Genomic DNA, 16,525 nt, shown 5'->3' with positions numbered 1-16,525 from the left:
CCCCCTGCCCCCCCCCCCCCCCTTCTTAAAAGGCCTGATTCTTCAGTGGGTCTTGAAGAGGCTTATTGTTCTGCAGTTGTGACTTGTTAAGTAAGCTGTTATTTTCTACCCCCTTGCCCCCAAAATATATTCCTGCCCAGCATAAGCTCGATGCTTTCACAGTGTAGGTGGTGTACAGGAGAGGAGAAGCAAGCCATGGGTGATGATTTGTGGGCCTGCGTTTCATTTCTACTATTAAAACTCTCTGAAAAATGGAAATACCTCAGCCAGTAGCTGGTCTAAGCTGCCTCTAGAAATGAGGCTTTATTTGTGGGGAATCAGTGGATTTAGCAGCACCGCATGCAGCAGAGAGGCTTGCAACTACTGCGTTGGCTTCAGCTGCTGAGTTGGGTGTGTTCCAGCTGCTTGGCAAAACCTTGCACACCCCTACTGAAGCAGTATGTTTGCTTCTGCTGAAGGCTAAACTTTCTCTTAGCAGAGGCCTCAAAATAGCCCAAGTACAAACTGAAGATATGCTTTCCTTGGAAAACAACAGCAATGACATTGGGATGCTTCTCCTCTCATTTTAACTTATTTTGGGGACCAGTGAGTCCCCATTATTAAAGGAGTGGGCATACAGTTAGTCATCCACCCTGTTAATATTTAATTATTCTTGTCTATCTATAGCATGTTTACTTGGAAGCCTGTAGGTGTAAACCACTCTCTGCAGTTTTTTTTTCACTGTGGTAACTTCAAACGCTTAATTACTTTGTCTCAAAACTATGGGAGAATTTGTAGAACTTAGTACTGATTGATAGTAACTTAAAACACTCAGGGGGCAGAGGAGGCTGATTCAGACTTTCAAGTGTAAACTCCCGATGTTAGCTCAGACTTGAATAAATGCATCTCTAGGTAATAAAATCTCTTTACAGCATCTAATTTGGTTACTTACGTGTGATTAAATGTGTTCGCAATGAATTATTCTAAGCATTCCAGAAGTGAGAAGGCTTCATTTAAATTACTAGCTTTCTCAAGATGTAAACTAAACACAAGCTTCCTCAATGGCTGTGTAATGGCATGCTACTGCTAATGTTACAGGTTGTTAGACTTGGGACAACTTTTACAGAGAACCGAAATCAACTTTCAGAGTAGCTCTGCTGTATCTTCCTCTAGCTGAACTGAAAGCCCCTAATGTTACACTACAGCCATTGCTTTCTCTTTGTGTATACACATAATTTTACAAAATGTGCATGCATTTATGTAAAAATTTAAAAAAAAAAAACTAAAACTTTTATTAAAGACAGCAAGCTTATTAAAAGCAGCTTCCTCTGAGTTCTAGATCTGCACAAATTTAAGAAGGCTTCTGATGTATTTTGAATGCTTGGTTGCATGCTCCTATAGTGGTTATATAGCAATTTTATGTGGCAACTTACACGTACTAACCAGTTGGATTGTTTGATCAGGACATCAAGCCGATGAGGGACCAGATTGTCCGTGTGAAGAGATACGAGAAAGTTCCTCTGATCCTAGTGGGGAATAAAGTGGATCTGGAGTCGGAGAGGGAGGTCTTATCTGCAGAAGGCAGAGCCCTGGCTCAGGAGTGGGGCTGTCCCTTCATGGAGACGTCAGCCAAGAGCAAAACAATGGTGGATGAACTGTTTGCTGAGATCGTCAGGCAAATGAACTATGCCTCCCTGCCTGAAAAACAAGATCAGTGTTGTACAACTTGCATCGTCCAGTGAGAGAAATTAAGAAAAACCTCAATCATGGCCATACAGAGCAGGTTGGTGGAACAGTCATAACTAATTGAGGTGCATAAGCATGCTGTTTAAACAAGCAGATAAAGTGTGACAGGGAGCCTGAAGTTAAGCAGTGTAACCTAGAGCTAGCCTTCCTCCCACGGAGACGGGACCTCGTGTGTTTGCTTGCACACGACTGCTTGGAGTCAAATGGGCTTCTTGTGTTACTTCAGTAGGGTTAGTCAGGGAACATTGCATTTACTTGCAGTAATTTTACAATGAGGCAAATTATATGAGCTCATCTGCACCTATTTTGCCTTTCAGTGCTGTATTTGATGTTATGTTATCCGTAATAATGTTTTGTGATATTTGCAGTGGGTTTCGTTACTGGTTGTAGTTGGTACCTGAATGGGAATTACCTTGGAGTTGAATGGGATTATTGTGACCAAGTTTCCCAACAGTTTTGCTGAGTAGTCTTTGAGGTTGTTTTAAAAAAAGAAAATAATAAAAAATTCTATGGGACAGAAACAGAATGTACTTGGAGTACGTTTCTGCCTTCTCAGTGGAGTAAGTTTAGGAGAGAACCGCCCTGAGCTGTCAGGAGTGGCGTGAAGCCCACGTGCACTAGCCAAGGATGTGCACGAAGTTCTCAGCTCTGACAATTTTAGATGAAGAGCACACACTGTAAAATGGCTTCCAAATGCACAGCTCTTTCCCAGTGAGTCATAAGAGGTGTGGCAGGAGTGCAGTGTTCAGAGGGGCAGCTTCCCCTGTCTCAGGTAGTGGGTAGTCACTTCGATTTTTATGTTTTTCTGCAAGGATGGCTGCTCTTGGCACCCATGGCGGTCTTTTTCACCTGATTGTGTCAATGGATCCGCTCCTCCTCCCTTGCATGCAGTGGTGCTGTTGTTCCTGTGCTGGATGGTTCTGGGCTGCCCCTGCTCTTCTTTTTCCTCGTAGCGCTTGCAGATCTAGTTTCGCCATCGGCTTGAATCCGTGTTACTGCAAAGGGTTCTTCTACACTGTTGGTACCGCTCTGCCTGCAGGCAGCTGGTCTGTTGGTTGTGTGTTGGACCTGTCCTGGCCAATGCCTCCATGTGATCTCTGAGGGCAAGCACAGGGATGAGGGAGGACATGAAAATTCAGGGAAAAAGAACTGCCCCTCTTGACAGCTGCGCTGATTGAAGCTTAGGCTCTGACTGCCACATCAGTAACTCTTGCTTGAGTCAAAGGAGTTTTTTTGTCTGAGTGACAAGAGGGAAAATAGGTTATTACTGGCAGCTTTGCACTACGTATCCTCTTTAATCTTGAGTGCAAGGTCAGAGTGTGAAGTCTCAAAGCTTGTCTTTGAGATTGCTATCTAGTGCTTTATGAATGTAAAAATTTTAGATCACCACAGCCCTAGTGCTGTCACACTAAAGATAATTCACGATGTTTTTATCTCCAGTTCTGTGAAATAAGGAAAGGCTGCTGTCGCTGTATAAGAGGTGTGTGTAAGTTCAAGATTTGCTTGCTGAAAGGTGAGCGAGCTGCTTGTATTGGAGCAGAGGAAAACACAAGTCTTTCCTTGTACGCTAATCACTAACACCTGCAGAGCCTTATAGGGTTATAGGAAGGAGTAAATCAAAGGAATTGCTGGGTTTTAACTAAGCACTTACACGGTTAGTATCTAGAGTCACTCATGTTAATGCCACGTTTCAGCTAGTTCTAAGGCAGCTTCACAGGAGTATCTGGACTTAAAGTATCATTCCAGTGTTCACAGCACTGCCCTGGGTTACTCATGCTTTGTCTTGTGCAGGTCGCTGGCTTCAGCTCTAACAAAATCAGACCCATTATCCATTAAATTTACACTTCCAGAATTGGTTACTTCTAAGGGAGGCTTCTTTGTAAGCTGGCCGGTTCTGGATTTAACATTAAATATCAAGTTTCATCTTAAAGGTGAAATTGAGGAGGAGAGGGGGTGGGGCCATATGTTAGTTTTGTGAATCCTAATTTATGCCTAGATTTTATGAGTTTCCTAAGCAAAGTATGCTCTTGCTTCAGAAGAAATATCTGTATTCCTGTGTCTCTGTGATGTCTTGAGATAGAGGATCCTAAACTTCTGTAACACAGATTTCCTCTCCTTCATTCTGCCTAGCTCATGCTGTCTCATCAAGCCTCTAGCAGCAAAATCATTCCTTGCTTCTGGGAGATGCTTCTTCTGCCCAGTGTAATCTCATCAGCTGTGCCAAACAAGTTAGTCTTTCCTTCCTAAGCAGCTTCCTATTCAGTCCAGATCTGACCACATCTGGAACTTCTGTTACTCATCCTGGCTCTTCACAGCCTTCCTGCTCCCTGGCTTTCATTTCAGCCTCACACTTCTGGGATGTTTTCTTCCTGGCTCCCACTCTATCCTTGTTCTTTGATTGAGGAGGTGTAGGATCTCATTAACTTTATGATAAGCCTTTGGCTGCCTGCTAATTTCTGTCTGATGTGCTCTAGTGTAGGAGAGCTGCTGATAGTGTCTTGTGATAGCTGTAATCAGATCTGTAATTCTTCTGCTTATCTGTCATCCAGGGAACAATTGCTGCTTCTCAGACATCTGCTTGAGCCGTGACCTCTCCTAGGTAAAGTGACACTAAGGGAGTGGAACCAGCTGGCTGAAAACCCATGTGTAGGAAGTGTGCTTGAACCATAGCTCTGTCTTAGTGTAATCCTCATCATCTCTGAGTTCTGGTGCCTGTCTGTGCCCAGGAGCAGTCTTAGGTGTGGATCAGTTTAGAATGAAGTACCTAGAAGCAGTTTGTGTCTCTACAGTTCTGATGGAGAAACCAACGGGAGGGGTGTGGGATGGATTATATGCTGGGCCTGGTTTTATCTGAGGCTATTTCTTGATCTGTTTTAACTAGCAGGTACCACTGATACCTCAGAACATCTGTCAAGTATGGTGTTGTGTAGGTTCTTTCATGACACTTTTGAGTACCACTTGCTTAAATCACCCTTTCAGTCAGCTGCTTTGGGTGACATGAAGGATGGAACGTAACTACATAATCAGGATAATCCATAGTTCTTTTTGTGTTGTTCTTGCATCCTGTTTCCTGGCCCTTCCCCCCTCCCCCTTTTCCTGCTTCTGTGGTGGTCTTCTGTCATCTCGTTATTGCAGTCAGAGATGTGAGAATTCCAGTAGCTGCTCTCTGTTCACAGAATTACAGAATGATATGAGGTTGGAAGGGTCCTTTGGAGATCATCCAGTCCAACCCCCTGCCAAAGCAGGTCCACCCAGAGCAGGTCCCACAGGAACGTGTCCAGGTGGGGTTTGAATGTCTCCAGAGAAGGAGACTCCACCACCTCCTTGGGCAGCCTCTTCCAGGGCTCTGCCACCCTCAAAGTGAAGAAGTTCCTCCTCATGTTGAGATGGAACTTCTTACATTCAAGTTTGTGCCTGTTTCCTCTTGTCCTGTCACTGGGCACCATTGAAAAGAGACTTGCCCCATCCTCCTGACACCATCCCTTTAGGTATTTATAAGCATTGATCAGAGTTCCTTGCTCTAGTATTTCTCTTGAATTGTCAGCATGACAGTGGCTCGTATTTTAAATCTTCTTTAAAATCTGGCATCTGTTACGATGCTGGTGCATTAAAGGTTTTCTGTGGAGGTATTAATATTGGGGTGAAAGGGTGATGCTGATTAGTGGTTTTGGTCCCCTCCCTGAGTAACTGGTATTAACAAGCCCTGAAGCAAGAGTAATCTTCTCTAGGGATCAAAACTGAAAGTGTACTGCCTTCGGAGCCGTGGGGCTGTGCAACACAGACAAATTTAGATTGTCTGTCATCCCCTTCTTTCCTGCCTGCTCGCAGAAGAGACTAGAGAGTGCTGTAGAAATCTCATGGGCAAGCGAAGGCGGATGAGGTGCTAGATGGTGACTATGGACAACTTAAATGGACAGATGGCAAACCTGGATGGGGAGGTCCCTAACCTGCACATACAGGGGTGCTGAAGGAGCGTGTGGTGTTGGGATGGATCTAACTCGGATAGGGCAAGGAGCTGCACGGTAAATGGTTCGCCTCTCCTGTGCTCTAAGTGAAGATAAAATGCCTATTAATCGAGCCTAATGCCTCCCCGTTAAAAGCTAATTGTTTGCTGTTTTGAGAGTACGGGGACCGTCCCCATCTAAAACCCCTGGTGTGAGAGGGAACATTTGCTCACCAGACTGGGTGAGAATTACTGTTAGTTGGGAAACACAGAATCATAGAATTGTCTGGGCTGGAAGGGACCTTTAAGATCATCTGGTTCAACCATCAACCTAACTCTGATAAAACCCATCACTACCCCATGTCTCTAAGCACTATGTCAACCCGGCTGTTAAATCCCTCCAGGGATGGTGCCTCAACCACTGCCCTGGGCAGCCCATTCCAAGGCTTCATAACCCTTTCCGTGTCAAAATTTTTCCCAATATCCAATCTGAACCTCCCCTGGGGCAACTTGAGGCCATTTCCTCTTGTCCCATCGCCTGTTCCTTGGGAGAAGAGACTGAGCCCCCCGGGCTACACCCTCCTTTCAGGGAGTTGGAGAGAGCGAGAAGGGCTCCCCTCAGCCTCCTTTTCTCCAGGCTGAACACCCCCAGCTCCCTCAGCCTCTCCTCACAAGACTTGTGCTCCAGACCCCTCACCAGCTCTGTTGCCCTCCTCTGGCCCCTCTCCAGCCCCTCAATGTCTTTTTTTTATGGTGAGGGGCCCAAAACTGGACACAGTTTTGCAAACTGCGCAAACATGCAAACAAAACCTGGCTATTTGAGGAGCAGTACTCCTGACAGGAGCAATGTTCTCAGTGACCAGTTCTTAGGCAAGAAAGGGAACCCTGACTGAGTCAGAGTGCTCTGTCGTGACAAACTGTTAATTGAGAGCAAACCAACAGCTGAAAGGAAAGGGTACAGTGGCCCATGTATAGTCCTGACTCCTACGAAGAAAGGACTTGAAGAATAGAGAAGACTTATCCAAATCCCTGAAAAGCCAAGGATCGAGCTTTGATGAAGTGCACGCATGTTTTGACTGAGGCTTTTAGGATATCTCTGCTGATAAATGTTGTGCAGCGGTGCAGGCATTTTTTTAGGAAGAGATGTGTTGGTGACGTTGGTGACGCTGCGTGTTGCAGCACTCCTGGGACTTGATTGAGAGCCGCAGCGTACGGTTCTGTCCCTGCTGGGGGGAAGGCTGAGGAATGCTAAGGTGGTTTTTAGTAATAAGTAGTAGTTTTTAGTAATTTAGAGAACCTGAATGCTGAGAATTCAGGCATCAAAGCTGGCAACTAGAGATGTTGGCTTGTCTACCTGTTCCCAGAGCTGGTGCTCGGTGTCAGTGGGTGCTGGAGTGCCTGCTCACCACCGGTGCGAAGCCTGGCACCCGTGTCTCCGTGCAGGAGAACTTCAGTGAGCATTTCACATCTTTAGAAGCAGTTTGGTGTCCTTGGGGGGGGTGGGGGCAGCTGTTAAACAGTTCACAACGCGAGGTTGTTACCTGCTCCTTTCTTGTGTTACTGCATGGGAGGAGGAGGACTTGGAGAGTGGTGCTGTGTGAAGCAGTGCTTTGGAGCTCGCTACAGAGAACGAGCTGTTCTGCACTCTGAGCTCACTTTGACCGTGTCCTGAATATGCCTTTCATTAGTTATTTTGTTTAAATTGCAGATAAAACTCAGAGGAAACTTGCACAGATGCTGCTTTGGAGAACTTTCAGCCCAGGTTGCAGAGCTGAGCCTTGGTAAACCTGTCTCTATTACAGCACATTGCCATACATCTAAGTGCATAAGGTTGGTGGCCTCCAGGATCCACACACCTTAATCAGAATGCTTAGCATGTTTACCATAAGTTTAAAAATCTGTTCTTTATCTATCAGTCCTTTTATAGCTTTCTAAGTTCATATAATGGCTAATATGCAAGAGTTCATTTTTAATATTTTAATTGATTTCTTTAATCAATTTCTGAACTTGTATTTATTAAATACTTAAACTCAGTATTACCTACTCAATGCCTTTTAAAAGAAGAGAGTTTTAATGGAGAATAAATTGAGCCTTAAACAAATTGTTACTTCTGTATATTACCTCGCATCAGTGCTTATTTCTATTTGCAAAGTTTTCTCCTACAATGTAGTTGGTCATTCTTTGAGACTTTTTGTTTACATGTGACAGTGTCGTGAAAAGATACTGAAGGCACCTCTGTCGTGTGGATGTAGTATCCCTTTTCTTGGCAAACGTAGCTGTGATATTGTGTTTGGGCTGATCAGGCGGTAGGGATTCCTTGGAATGGGATGTAAAGTCTCCAGCTGATGTTTCTTTTCTTGCAACCCTGGGTTTCTCAAACTCAAAAATGACAATTGTAGCATTGAAAAAAAGCCGGCAGCACACTTTTCCTTCTACTGAGTTCCTAAACTTGCTTGTTTACAAATAGCTTCTTTATGCCTTTGAAAAGGGATAGTGTATCCTTGGAAGCGGGCTGTGTGCCCACTCAGTCAGCTCAGCTTTGCCTGGCACATTGGGACATCTAGTAGACCTCTGCACATGTAAATCTAATGCAAATAAGATCACTTTACATTTTATAGTTCCTAATATTTGTCTTTCTGAGTAATATTTTAAAGCAATATTTGTTAATGTTTTTCTTGCACTGTCACAAATTGCTTTTTAGTTGTTTTTTTTTTATTTCCCAATAAACAAGTTTAATATTAGAGACGAGTTGGTGTAACAAGGGGAAAAGCACCAGGTTTCAGTGATACTAATTGCAAGTGTGCTTTAAACAGCCATTGCCTTCCTTATTGTTTACCTGATCAACATTTTCTCTGAATACTTGAAAATTTTAACAATAACACAGGTATAAAGAGCAGAATGAAAATGTACAAAGAACAGATGAAATCTTTTTTTTTGTTCGGTTTTATTAACATGTTGCATACATGAGAGCTTTTTCTAGCAGTGGTTTAAAATGTGTAATTTTTTTTTTGCAGAAATTTAATAACTGCAGCTCACCTACTGCACCAAAGTTCTAGGTTTTTAGGAGCCCAGCTTTAGTCATTTGAACATGCTTCTAGAAATGTACATTCTTTCCCTGTAATAGCTAAATAACTTTGAGAAAAGCTCCAGTAAAAGCAGTGACGGATAGATGAGGTTAAGCAGTTGAAAACTCACAGGCTGTATTGTGGATGATGGCATTTAAAACAATAAAAGCTCACCGGTACAGTGTCTCACCATTAATGTGTTTTATTGGTAATAATGCAGGCTGACTTTACAACGTCAGCAGAAATAAAGATTCTGAGTCTACATCCAGCGTTAAATTTGAATCCTGAAAAGAAGAGGACACCAGGTTTTCTGCTTGGGTATCAAAATAACTGATTTTCTTTTTCTATGGGGTTATTTGATTATTTTTTTTCCCCCCTGTTTGTACAAGTTTTATAAACAAGCTGAGGCTAATACTTAGGTTTGCACTTTAATATCGGAATTAAACCAAACCTTGTATTCAAAGTAGAGGGTTTTTTAAGTGGTGGTTGTTGATCTTTTTTGTAGTTTGTAAGTAATAGGAAATAAAAAGTAATTCATAAAGATCTTAGTTTTCCTTTGTCTAAGGGGGGGAAAAAGTCCGTTAATATTAATCAGTGGTTGGTTCCTATGGGTAGTTTTCAAACCAGTGTTCATTTTCATTGACCTCAGCGCAAAAAATAAAAAAAAAAAAAGAAAAGAAAAAACAAAAAAGTATTAAAAAAAAAAAAACCTTAAGAAACTTGAACTAGCTTAGAGTGACAGGACTGGGAAAATGAGAGATGGTTTCTTCAGCACACTTTGGGGGGAAAAAGGGACCAAAAGTTAATTTAGGCTTCCTCAATAGATTGCATGTGAAGTTGCTTATTAGAGTAAGAGGCTAATAATAAATGCAATATGTATTGTCTTTACTATGGCATCTGTTTAGGAGTTGTTCAAATCACTGCAGTAGGGCTCTACAAATAAAAATGTAACCTAACATCATGTATCTAATGTACTGTATCTTTATCAGTGATAGGTGAAATCTGGAATAACAAGTGCAAAAACGGAACAATTACCTATAATGCTTTGTAAAAAAATTTTTTTCCAGTAGAATTCATTCTTGTCATTTTGTAAGACAACCCTACAGTCCACCTGTTTGTAACTTTTTTAATAAAATAGATACCTGTATTACCAAACTGGAGTCACTGGTCTGTGTTCTTCTTCTGAAGTGGGCTGAACTGACAAGCTGCTTGCTTTTTTTTTTTCCTTTTTTTTTTTTTTGAGTTATTCTGGTTATTCTAAGCATAGTAACCGTGTTTGAATTGTCATGGATGATGACTCCTGGCTGGGAGAAAAGGGGTGTGAAACTGCCTGGACTGGCTGTAGGACTTGCAGTGTGAGAGGAGGGAGAGCAGGGGCTGTGTGGGGCAGGGCAGGGGCTCCTCCGTGAGCCCCTCCTTCAGGCTGGTGGGACAAAGCTGTAGCCAAAACAAGGCTTGTGTTTGTCTTGTCCAGGTCTTTAGAGCTCCTGTGTTTCATGTGGGCCTTTGTGTGTGCGAGGACGGCAGCGCCCGGGGGTCCTGACATCACCTGACAGCTGCTCTCTGCCATAGGAACCCACCCTGCCCGAGTCAGCGCTCCTACAGCTCTGCCACAGGACAGGCAGAAGGTTATTTTTTTTCTATAAAATCTGCCAGCTGAGAGCACCCAAAGGTATGTGACAGCAGCACCTTAAATGCTCAGTGAAGGCCTTGCGTTTGTCGCGTCAAGGGTTGTCGCCTGGGCCATGTAACAAAAAGTGCAACTTCCTCACAACGTACAGTCTTGATACTGACCTTCAATGTTGCTTTTGCCACTAAGGCCGTATATTCATGTAAATTTTAGTTTAGGAAAAACTTGCTACCTTCATAGAATCATAGAATCGTCTAGGTTGGAAGAGACCCTTGGGATCATCGAGTCCAACCATCTCCCCTGCTCTCTCCCCTACACCATGTCCCTCAGCACTGCATCTAAACGGCCCTTAAACACAGCCAGGGATGGGGACTCCACCCCCTCCCTGGGCAGCCTGTTCCAATGCCCGACCACTCTTTCGGTGAAAAATTCTTTCCTAATGTTCAATCTAAACCTACCCTGTTGGAGCTTCGTACCTTCAGTCCTCAGAGCTGTGTCAACAGGCACAACCCCGTGGTGTGCTTACCCCTCCTCCTCCTGCTCGCCCGCCATCAGCCTTATCTGGCAGGTGAGCTGCTGTGCTGCTTCCTCCGCAGGCTTCTCACCTCCCTTCACTGAGCCAGGGGAGGAGCTTCCATCTCCAGGGGAAAAGGACAGAGAAAAAGGACAGTCATCTCGGGGAAAAATGTGTGCTGCCCTTGCCCTCAGCGAGTGGCGGGGGCGAAGCATGGCCCCTCTGCCTGGTGAGGGTGAGGGTGGGAGTGGAGGCATCGGGACTGGTCTGCTTCCAGGTGTAACCAGAGGGCTGATCGCTGTCTGAATCAGGGCGGTTTAAAAGAAGTTGTAATTGAGCAATAATATTCCTGATTCCTTATGGCACTAAGCAAGGGCCTTCCTGTTCCCGCTTGGAGGCTGGGAAGTGAATGCAAGGACAGCAAGTCCCTGTGACTTCACACCACTGGCTGTAGGATGTAGTCTGGGCTGGGGGTTGTAGGGAAGGTGATGCCTAGGGCTGTTCTCTTTCACAAGCTGTGGTGCTGAGAGTGAACTTGGCTGCTGTACCAAGAGTTGAGTACCTTGTTACCTTTGTTAAATAGGTGTGATGGCATCATAGAATCACAGGACCTTAAAGCCCCCCCAGTGCCACCCCCTGCCCTGGGCAGGGACACCTCCAACCAGACCAGGTTGCTCCAAGCCCCATCCAGCCTGGCCTTGAACCCCTCCAGGGATGGGGCAGCCACAGCTTCTCTGGGCAGCCTGGGCCAGGCTCTCACCACCCTCACAGCAAAGAATTTCTTTCTAGGGCGTAATCTCAATCTCCCCTCTTTCAGTTTAAAACCCTTCACCCTTGTCCCTTCACTCCCCTCCCTGACCAAGAGTCCCTCCCCATCTCTCCTGGAGCCCCTTTAGGGACTGGAAGGGGCTCCAAGGTCTCCCCGGAGCCTTCTCTTCTCCAGGCTGAAACCCCCCAAATCTCTCAGCCACCCCTCCCAGCATCTCTGTGGCCTCCTCTGGCCCCGCTCCAACAGCTCCATGTCCTTCTGCTGTTGGTGGCCCCAGAGCTGGAGGCAGCACTCCAGGTGGTGTCTCCCCAGAGGGGAGCAGAGGGGCTGAATCCCCCCCTCACGCTGCTGGGGATGCAGCTGGAGTATGAGCTCCCTGGGAGGAAGCACAGGAGATACCCTGTGTGGGTGGGTGGGGAACCACCGGCCACACCTTGTGTCAAGCAGCACGCTGTTATCTGCCCTAATAGGCTTGGCTGTAATTACAGTTTGAAGCTAGGGGGAAGTGTCTAGTCTTCATTAAAATGAGATATAGGTTCTCAAACAATCTCTGTTGGCCTGTTTGAGTTATCTCTGCTGGAAAGTCAGCAGCCCCGGTAGCTTGGTTTGCTGGTAGGCCCTTGGGTTTGGTGAGTCACCGCTGGCTCGCTGGGCAACGGGGGGAGCGTGGGCAGAGCCACCACGGCCAGGAGCGAGCGCGCTCAGGAGCTGAGCTGGCCCTGCTGCTGCACGCTGTGTACACACCATGCTCTCTGAAAGTGAAGTCGTGTGGCTTTGTGGTGGTTTTTCAAGCAACCACTTTTATCTCTGCCTGGTCAGGGCAGCTGTGAGGAGCAGAGAAGATGGGCTTTCAGCTGTAAATCAGTAAGAGCACTGAATTCGAGGGTCGTTTCCTCCCTGTGGTGGTTTGTTGGCTCCGTGGAGGGCAGCGTGGAGCTCGTGATGGCTTGGTTGGCAGCAGCAATACCATTTGATGACAAGATTGTAGGGGATGAACTTTGTTTTCTCCAAGGAAACAGTTTATTTAGTATGGAATCAATCAATCAAAAAAACCCCCAAACTTACTTGCCTTTGGTAGTTTCTTTCAAAAAGTTCTTTTCAAGTACCTCCAAAAAGTCTGGAGCAACAATTGCAATAATTGCAGCAACTGATGGGGAAGAGCCTCTCATGTTGCAGGAACCTGGAAAATATTCCCTGTTGGGCTGTTTACGTTTGGTTTGTGATGTGTCCGTGCTCCCTGATGTTCTGTTGGTCCCATCCGAGCCCAGTGCGACAGCTTCCTAACAGGGACTGACTTCCTCCAAACCATACCCCCAGTGAGCAGGCCCGCGTGGGGCTTGAGATGCTGCCGGTTACTGGGTGACCTCAATTGTTCCTGCTTTGGAAGAAAAATGGTAATTGTGGCACTTCCTTCCCTGGGGCATGGTGTGGAAGCCTGTGTTAAAAGTGGGGAGGTGCTTGGGCTTACCTGGAATCAGAGGCATTGGCTTTGTAGAATAATTTTGAAATTGGACTTCTTGCGTGTAAGTAAGTACGAGGGCTAGGACCTAAGAAAACAACATTAAAAATTTCTCAGATTTGTGAAAAGCATTAGTATCATCGTTCATATATTTGTGATACTACAATGTAACTGCTTCAGACTTAGACTTCTTATGCTTCTACTGAAAGATATAATAGATAAATGACTGCAACTCAGTAAAGCAAACAGACAATCAGCTTTCTGGGAAATTCTGGCGCTTCGACTTTTTTTTTTCTTTTCTATTTCCTGCCTCCAGGCTGACTCGCTCATCCAGTTTTATGACTTTAGAAGATCTGCCTTGACACTAGATTTAAATTATCTAGTCTGCGCAGAAAAGAAAAAATGCATTTGCTGTTTGTGACATTCCTTAAAGGCTACTGGTCCTTTTGGGAACTGGCAGACAGGATGATTCATCATCAGGTTGGGGTTCATCCTACTGCGGCAATAGGGCAAGTGTAGGTGCTGCACCTGGGGAGGAATAACCCCCTGCACCAGGACAGGTTGGGGCTGACCTGCTGGAGAGCAGCTCTGAGGAGAAAGACCTGGGAGTCCTGGTGGACAATGAGATGACCATGAGCCACAATGGGCCCTGGTGGCCAAGAAGGCCAAGGGCATCCTGGGGGGCATCAGGAAGAGTGTGAGCAGCAGGTGGAGGGAGGTCATCCTGCCCCTCTGCTCTGCCCTGGGGAGGCCCCATCTGGAGCACTGGGACCAGTTCTGGGCTCCCCAGTTCCAGAAGGACAGGGAACTGCTGGAGAAGGGACAGCAGAGGGCTACAAAGATGATGAGGGGCCTGGAGCATCTCTCTGATGAGGAAAGGCTGAGGGACTTGGGTCTGTTTAGTCTGGAGAAGAGAAGGCTGAGGGGGGATCTGATCAACACCTATAAATACTTAAAGGGGGGGTGTCAGGAGGATGGGGCCAGTCTTTTTTCAGTGGTGCCCAGGGACAGGACAAGAGGGAACGGGCACAAACTCAAACACAGGAAGTTCCATCTCAACATGAGGAGGAACTTATTCACTTTGAGGGTGGCAGAGCCCTGGAAGAGTCTCCTTCTCCGGAGACATTGAAACCCACCTGGACACGTTCCTGTGCAACCTCCTGTGGGTGGACCTGCTCTGGCAGGGGGTTGGACAAGATGATCTCCAGAGGTCCCTTCCAACCCCATGGGATTCTCTGATTCTGTGACAGACCTTAGACCCTTTTTCTTAAAAGCAAATTAGGAATGATCATGTGATCAGCAACAGCATGGTCACTGTGGGAAAATGGGAAGAAATAAAATGAATTTTCAGCAAAGCTGATTTTTGTTGGAAAAGAGAGACAGGTCATGGGGCAGGGGCACCTACCAATAGTAGAGGGAGTAGTTGGCAGCCACCGTCTCTCTGCTCCCCCACCTGCAGGTCATGTACTCCTCATTGAAGAAGACACACTCCACCCCTGTGAGGGACAGAGGCTGTGGGGCCCCGGGAGCGCACTGGGGGGACACGTCCCCCCCAGCCTTCCTCCCCGGGACCCCAACAGGGGCAGGGCCCCCTCCACCCCCCGCACACACACAGGGCAGGGACGTGGTAGGGGTAGCCGGGGGTAGCCAGGGGTAGCCTGGGCTACCAGCAGCCCCACAGCTTCCCCCAAAGGGCTGCCGGCCAAGGGCTGGCCCTCCCGCACCCCTGCCACCGCCTCTTCCTGCTCCAGATCACAGGATCACAGAATCTTCTAGGTTGGAAGGGACCTTAAAGATCATCTTGTCCAACCGTCAACCTAACTGACAAAAATAGACACCCACACAACAAACAAGGAGCATCATCACTAAACCAGGGAGTTGGAGAGAGCAATAAGGTCTCCCCTCAGCCTCCTCTTCTCCAGGCTGAATAACCCCAGCTCCCTCAGCCTCTCCTCATAAGACTTATTCTCCAGACCCCTCACCAGCTTTGTGATGTGCTGCTTCGCCCCCGTTCCCTCTGTCCCCTCCCCGAAGTCCCCCCGCAGCCCCCGTTTGCCGCCCCCGGTGCCGTGGGGCAGGACAGAAACCCTTCCCCGTGACCCCTTGTGCCCGTCCCACGGGAAAACCGAGGGTTTGTGCCCGACGGCTCCGTCCGGGCTAAAGTCACCCCATTGTCACCCTCCCGGGTGCCCCCCTGCACCGGGCTGTGCTCCCCCCGCAGCCCCTCCGCCACGGGGCCCCCCAGCCCCGCCGGTGCCATCTCTGTGGGGAGCCCCGGGAGACCCAGCAGCTGCTCCGGGCTTGTAGAAGTGATCACAAACTGGCCCGAAGGCAGAGACTTCACAATGCCACTAGACATATTCACCCTATAATGAACTCTCAGCTAATGAGAAAGAGTAGGTTTTGTTCACTGATGGATCTTGTCACATTGTAGGAAAACACTGAAAGTAGAAAGCTGCTGTTTGGAGTCCTACACGATGAGTTGCAGAAGCAACTGAAGGAGAAGGTGAATCAAGTCAATGTGCAGAGGTAAAAGTTATCCAGCTGGCCCTAGACATTGCTGAATGAGAAAAGTGGCCAATGCTCTATCTCTAGACTGACTCATGGATGGTGGCAAATGCTCTGTGGGGTGATTAAAACAGTGGAAGCAGAGAAACTGGCAGCACAGAGATAAACCCATCTGGGCTGCTGAATTGTGGCAAAATATTGCCGAATGGCTAGAGAAACTAGTCGTAAAGGTACATCATGTAGATGCTCATGTACCCATGAGTCGAGCCACTGAGGAACATCAAAACAATCACCGAGTGGACCAGGCTGCTAAGATTTTCCAGGCAGATTTGGACTGGGAACATAAAGGTGAACTATTTTTAGCTTGGTGGGCCCGTGACACTTCAGGTCACCAAGGAAGGGATGCAACGTACAAATGGGCTCGTGACCGAGAGGTGGATTTAACCATGGATGCTATTGCACAGGTTATCCACGATTGTGAAACCACTGAAATCAAACAAGCAAAAAGGTTAAAACCTTTGTGCTATGGGGGACGATGGCTGAAATACAAGTATGGGGAATCTTGCCAAATAGACTACATCACACTCCCTCAAACCCACCAGGGTGAGCGTCACGTGCTTACGATGGTGTAAGGAAGCACCGGATGGTTGGAAACCTCTGCCGTGCCCCATGCCACTGCCCAGAACACCATCCTGCGCCTCGAAAAGCAGGTTTTGTGGCGACACGGTACTCCAGAAAGAACTGAGTCCCACAATGGGACTCATTTCAAAAACAATCTTGTAAGTACTTGGGCAAAAGAACATGGCGTGGAGTGGGGATATCATATCCCCTGTCACGCACCAGCCTCTGGCAAAATTGAGTGATACAATGGATTATTGAAAACCACCCTGAAAGCAGTGGGGGGGTGGAACA

At 46.7% G+C, this 16,525-nt stretch overlaps 1 protein-coding gene across 2 annotated transcripts in view; it reads left to right on the top strand.

Moving 5' to 3' along the window:
- The window catches only part of RAP2C (RAP2C, member of RAS oncogene family), a 13,550-nt gene extending 3,657 nt beyond the window's left edge, over window positions 1-9,893 (top strand). For both annotated transcript variants that reach the window (XM_014963106.1, XM_014963105.1), the window contains 2 exons: window positions 1,443-1,762; window positions 7,377-9,893. In XM_014963106.1, the coding sequence (XP_014818592.1) occupies window positions 1,443-1,721 (279 nt within the window). In that variant the 3' untranslated portion in view covers window positions 1,722-1,762; window positions 7,377-9,893. The remainder of the gene's footprint in view (window positions 1-1,442; window positions 1,763-7,376) is intronic.
- Window positions 9,894-16,525: the final 6,632 nt, after the last annotated feature.

Source organism: Calidris pugnax, unplaced genomic scaffold (assembly GCF_001431845.1).
Source record: "Calidris pugnax isolate Ruff unplaced genomic scaffold, ASM143184v1 scaffold294, whole genome shotgun sequence".
Taxonomy (NCBI): Eukaryota; Metazoa; Chordata; class Aves; order Charadriiformes; family Scolopacidae; genus Calidris; species Calidris pugnax.
Note: the sequence above shows the minus strand (reverse complement) of the source record. Positions and strands in the feature narration are given on the sequence as shown.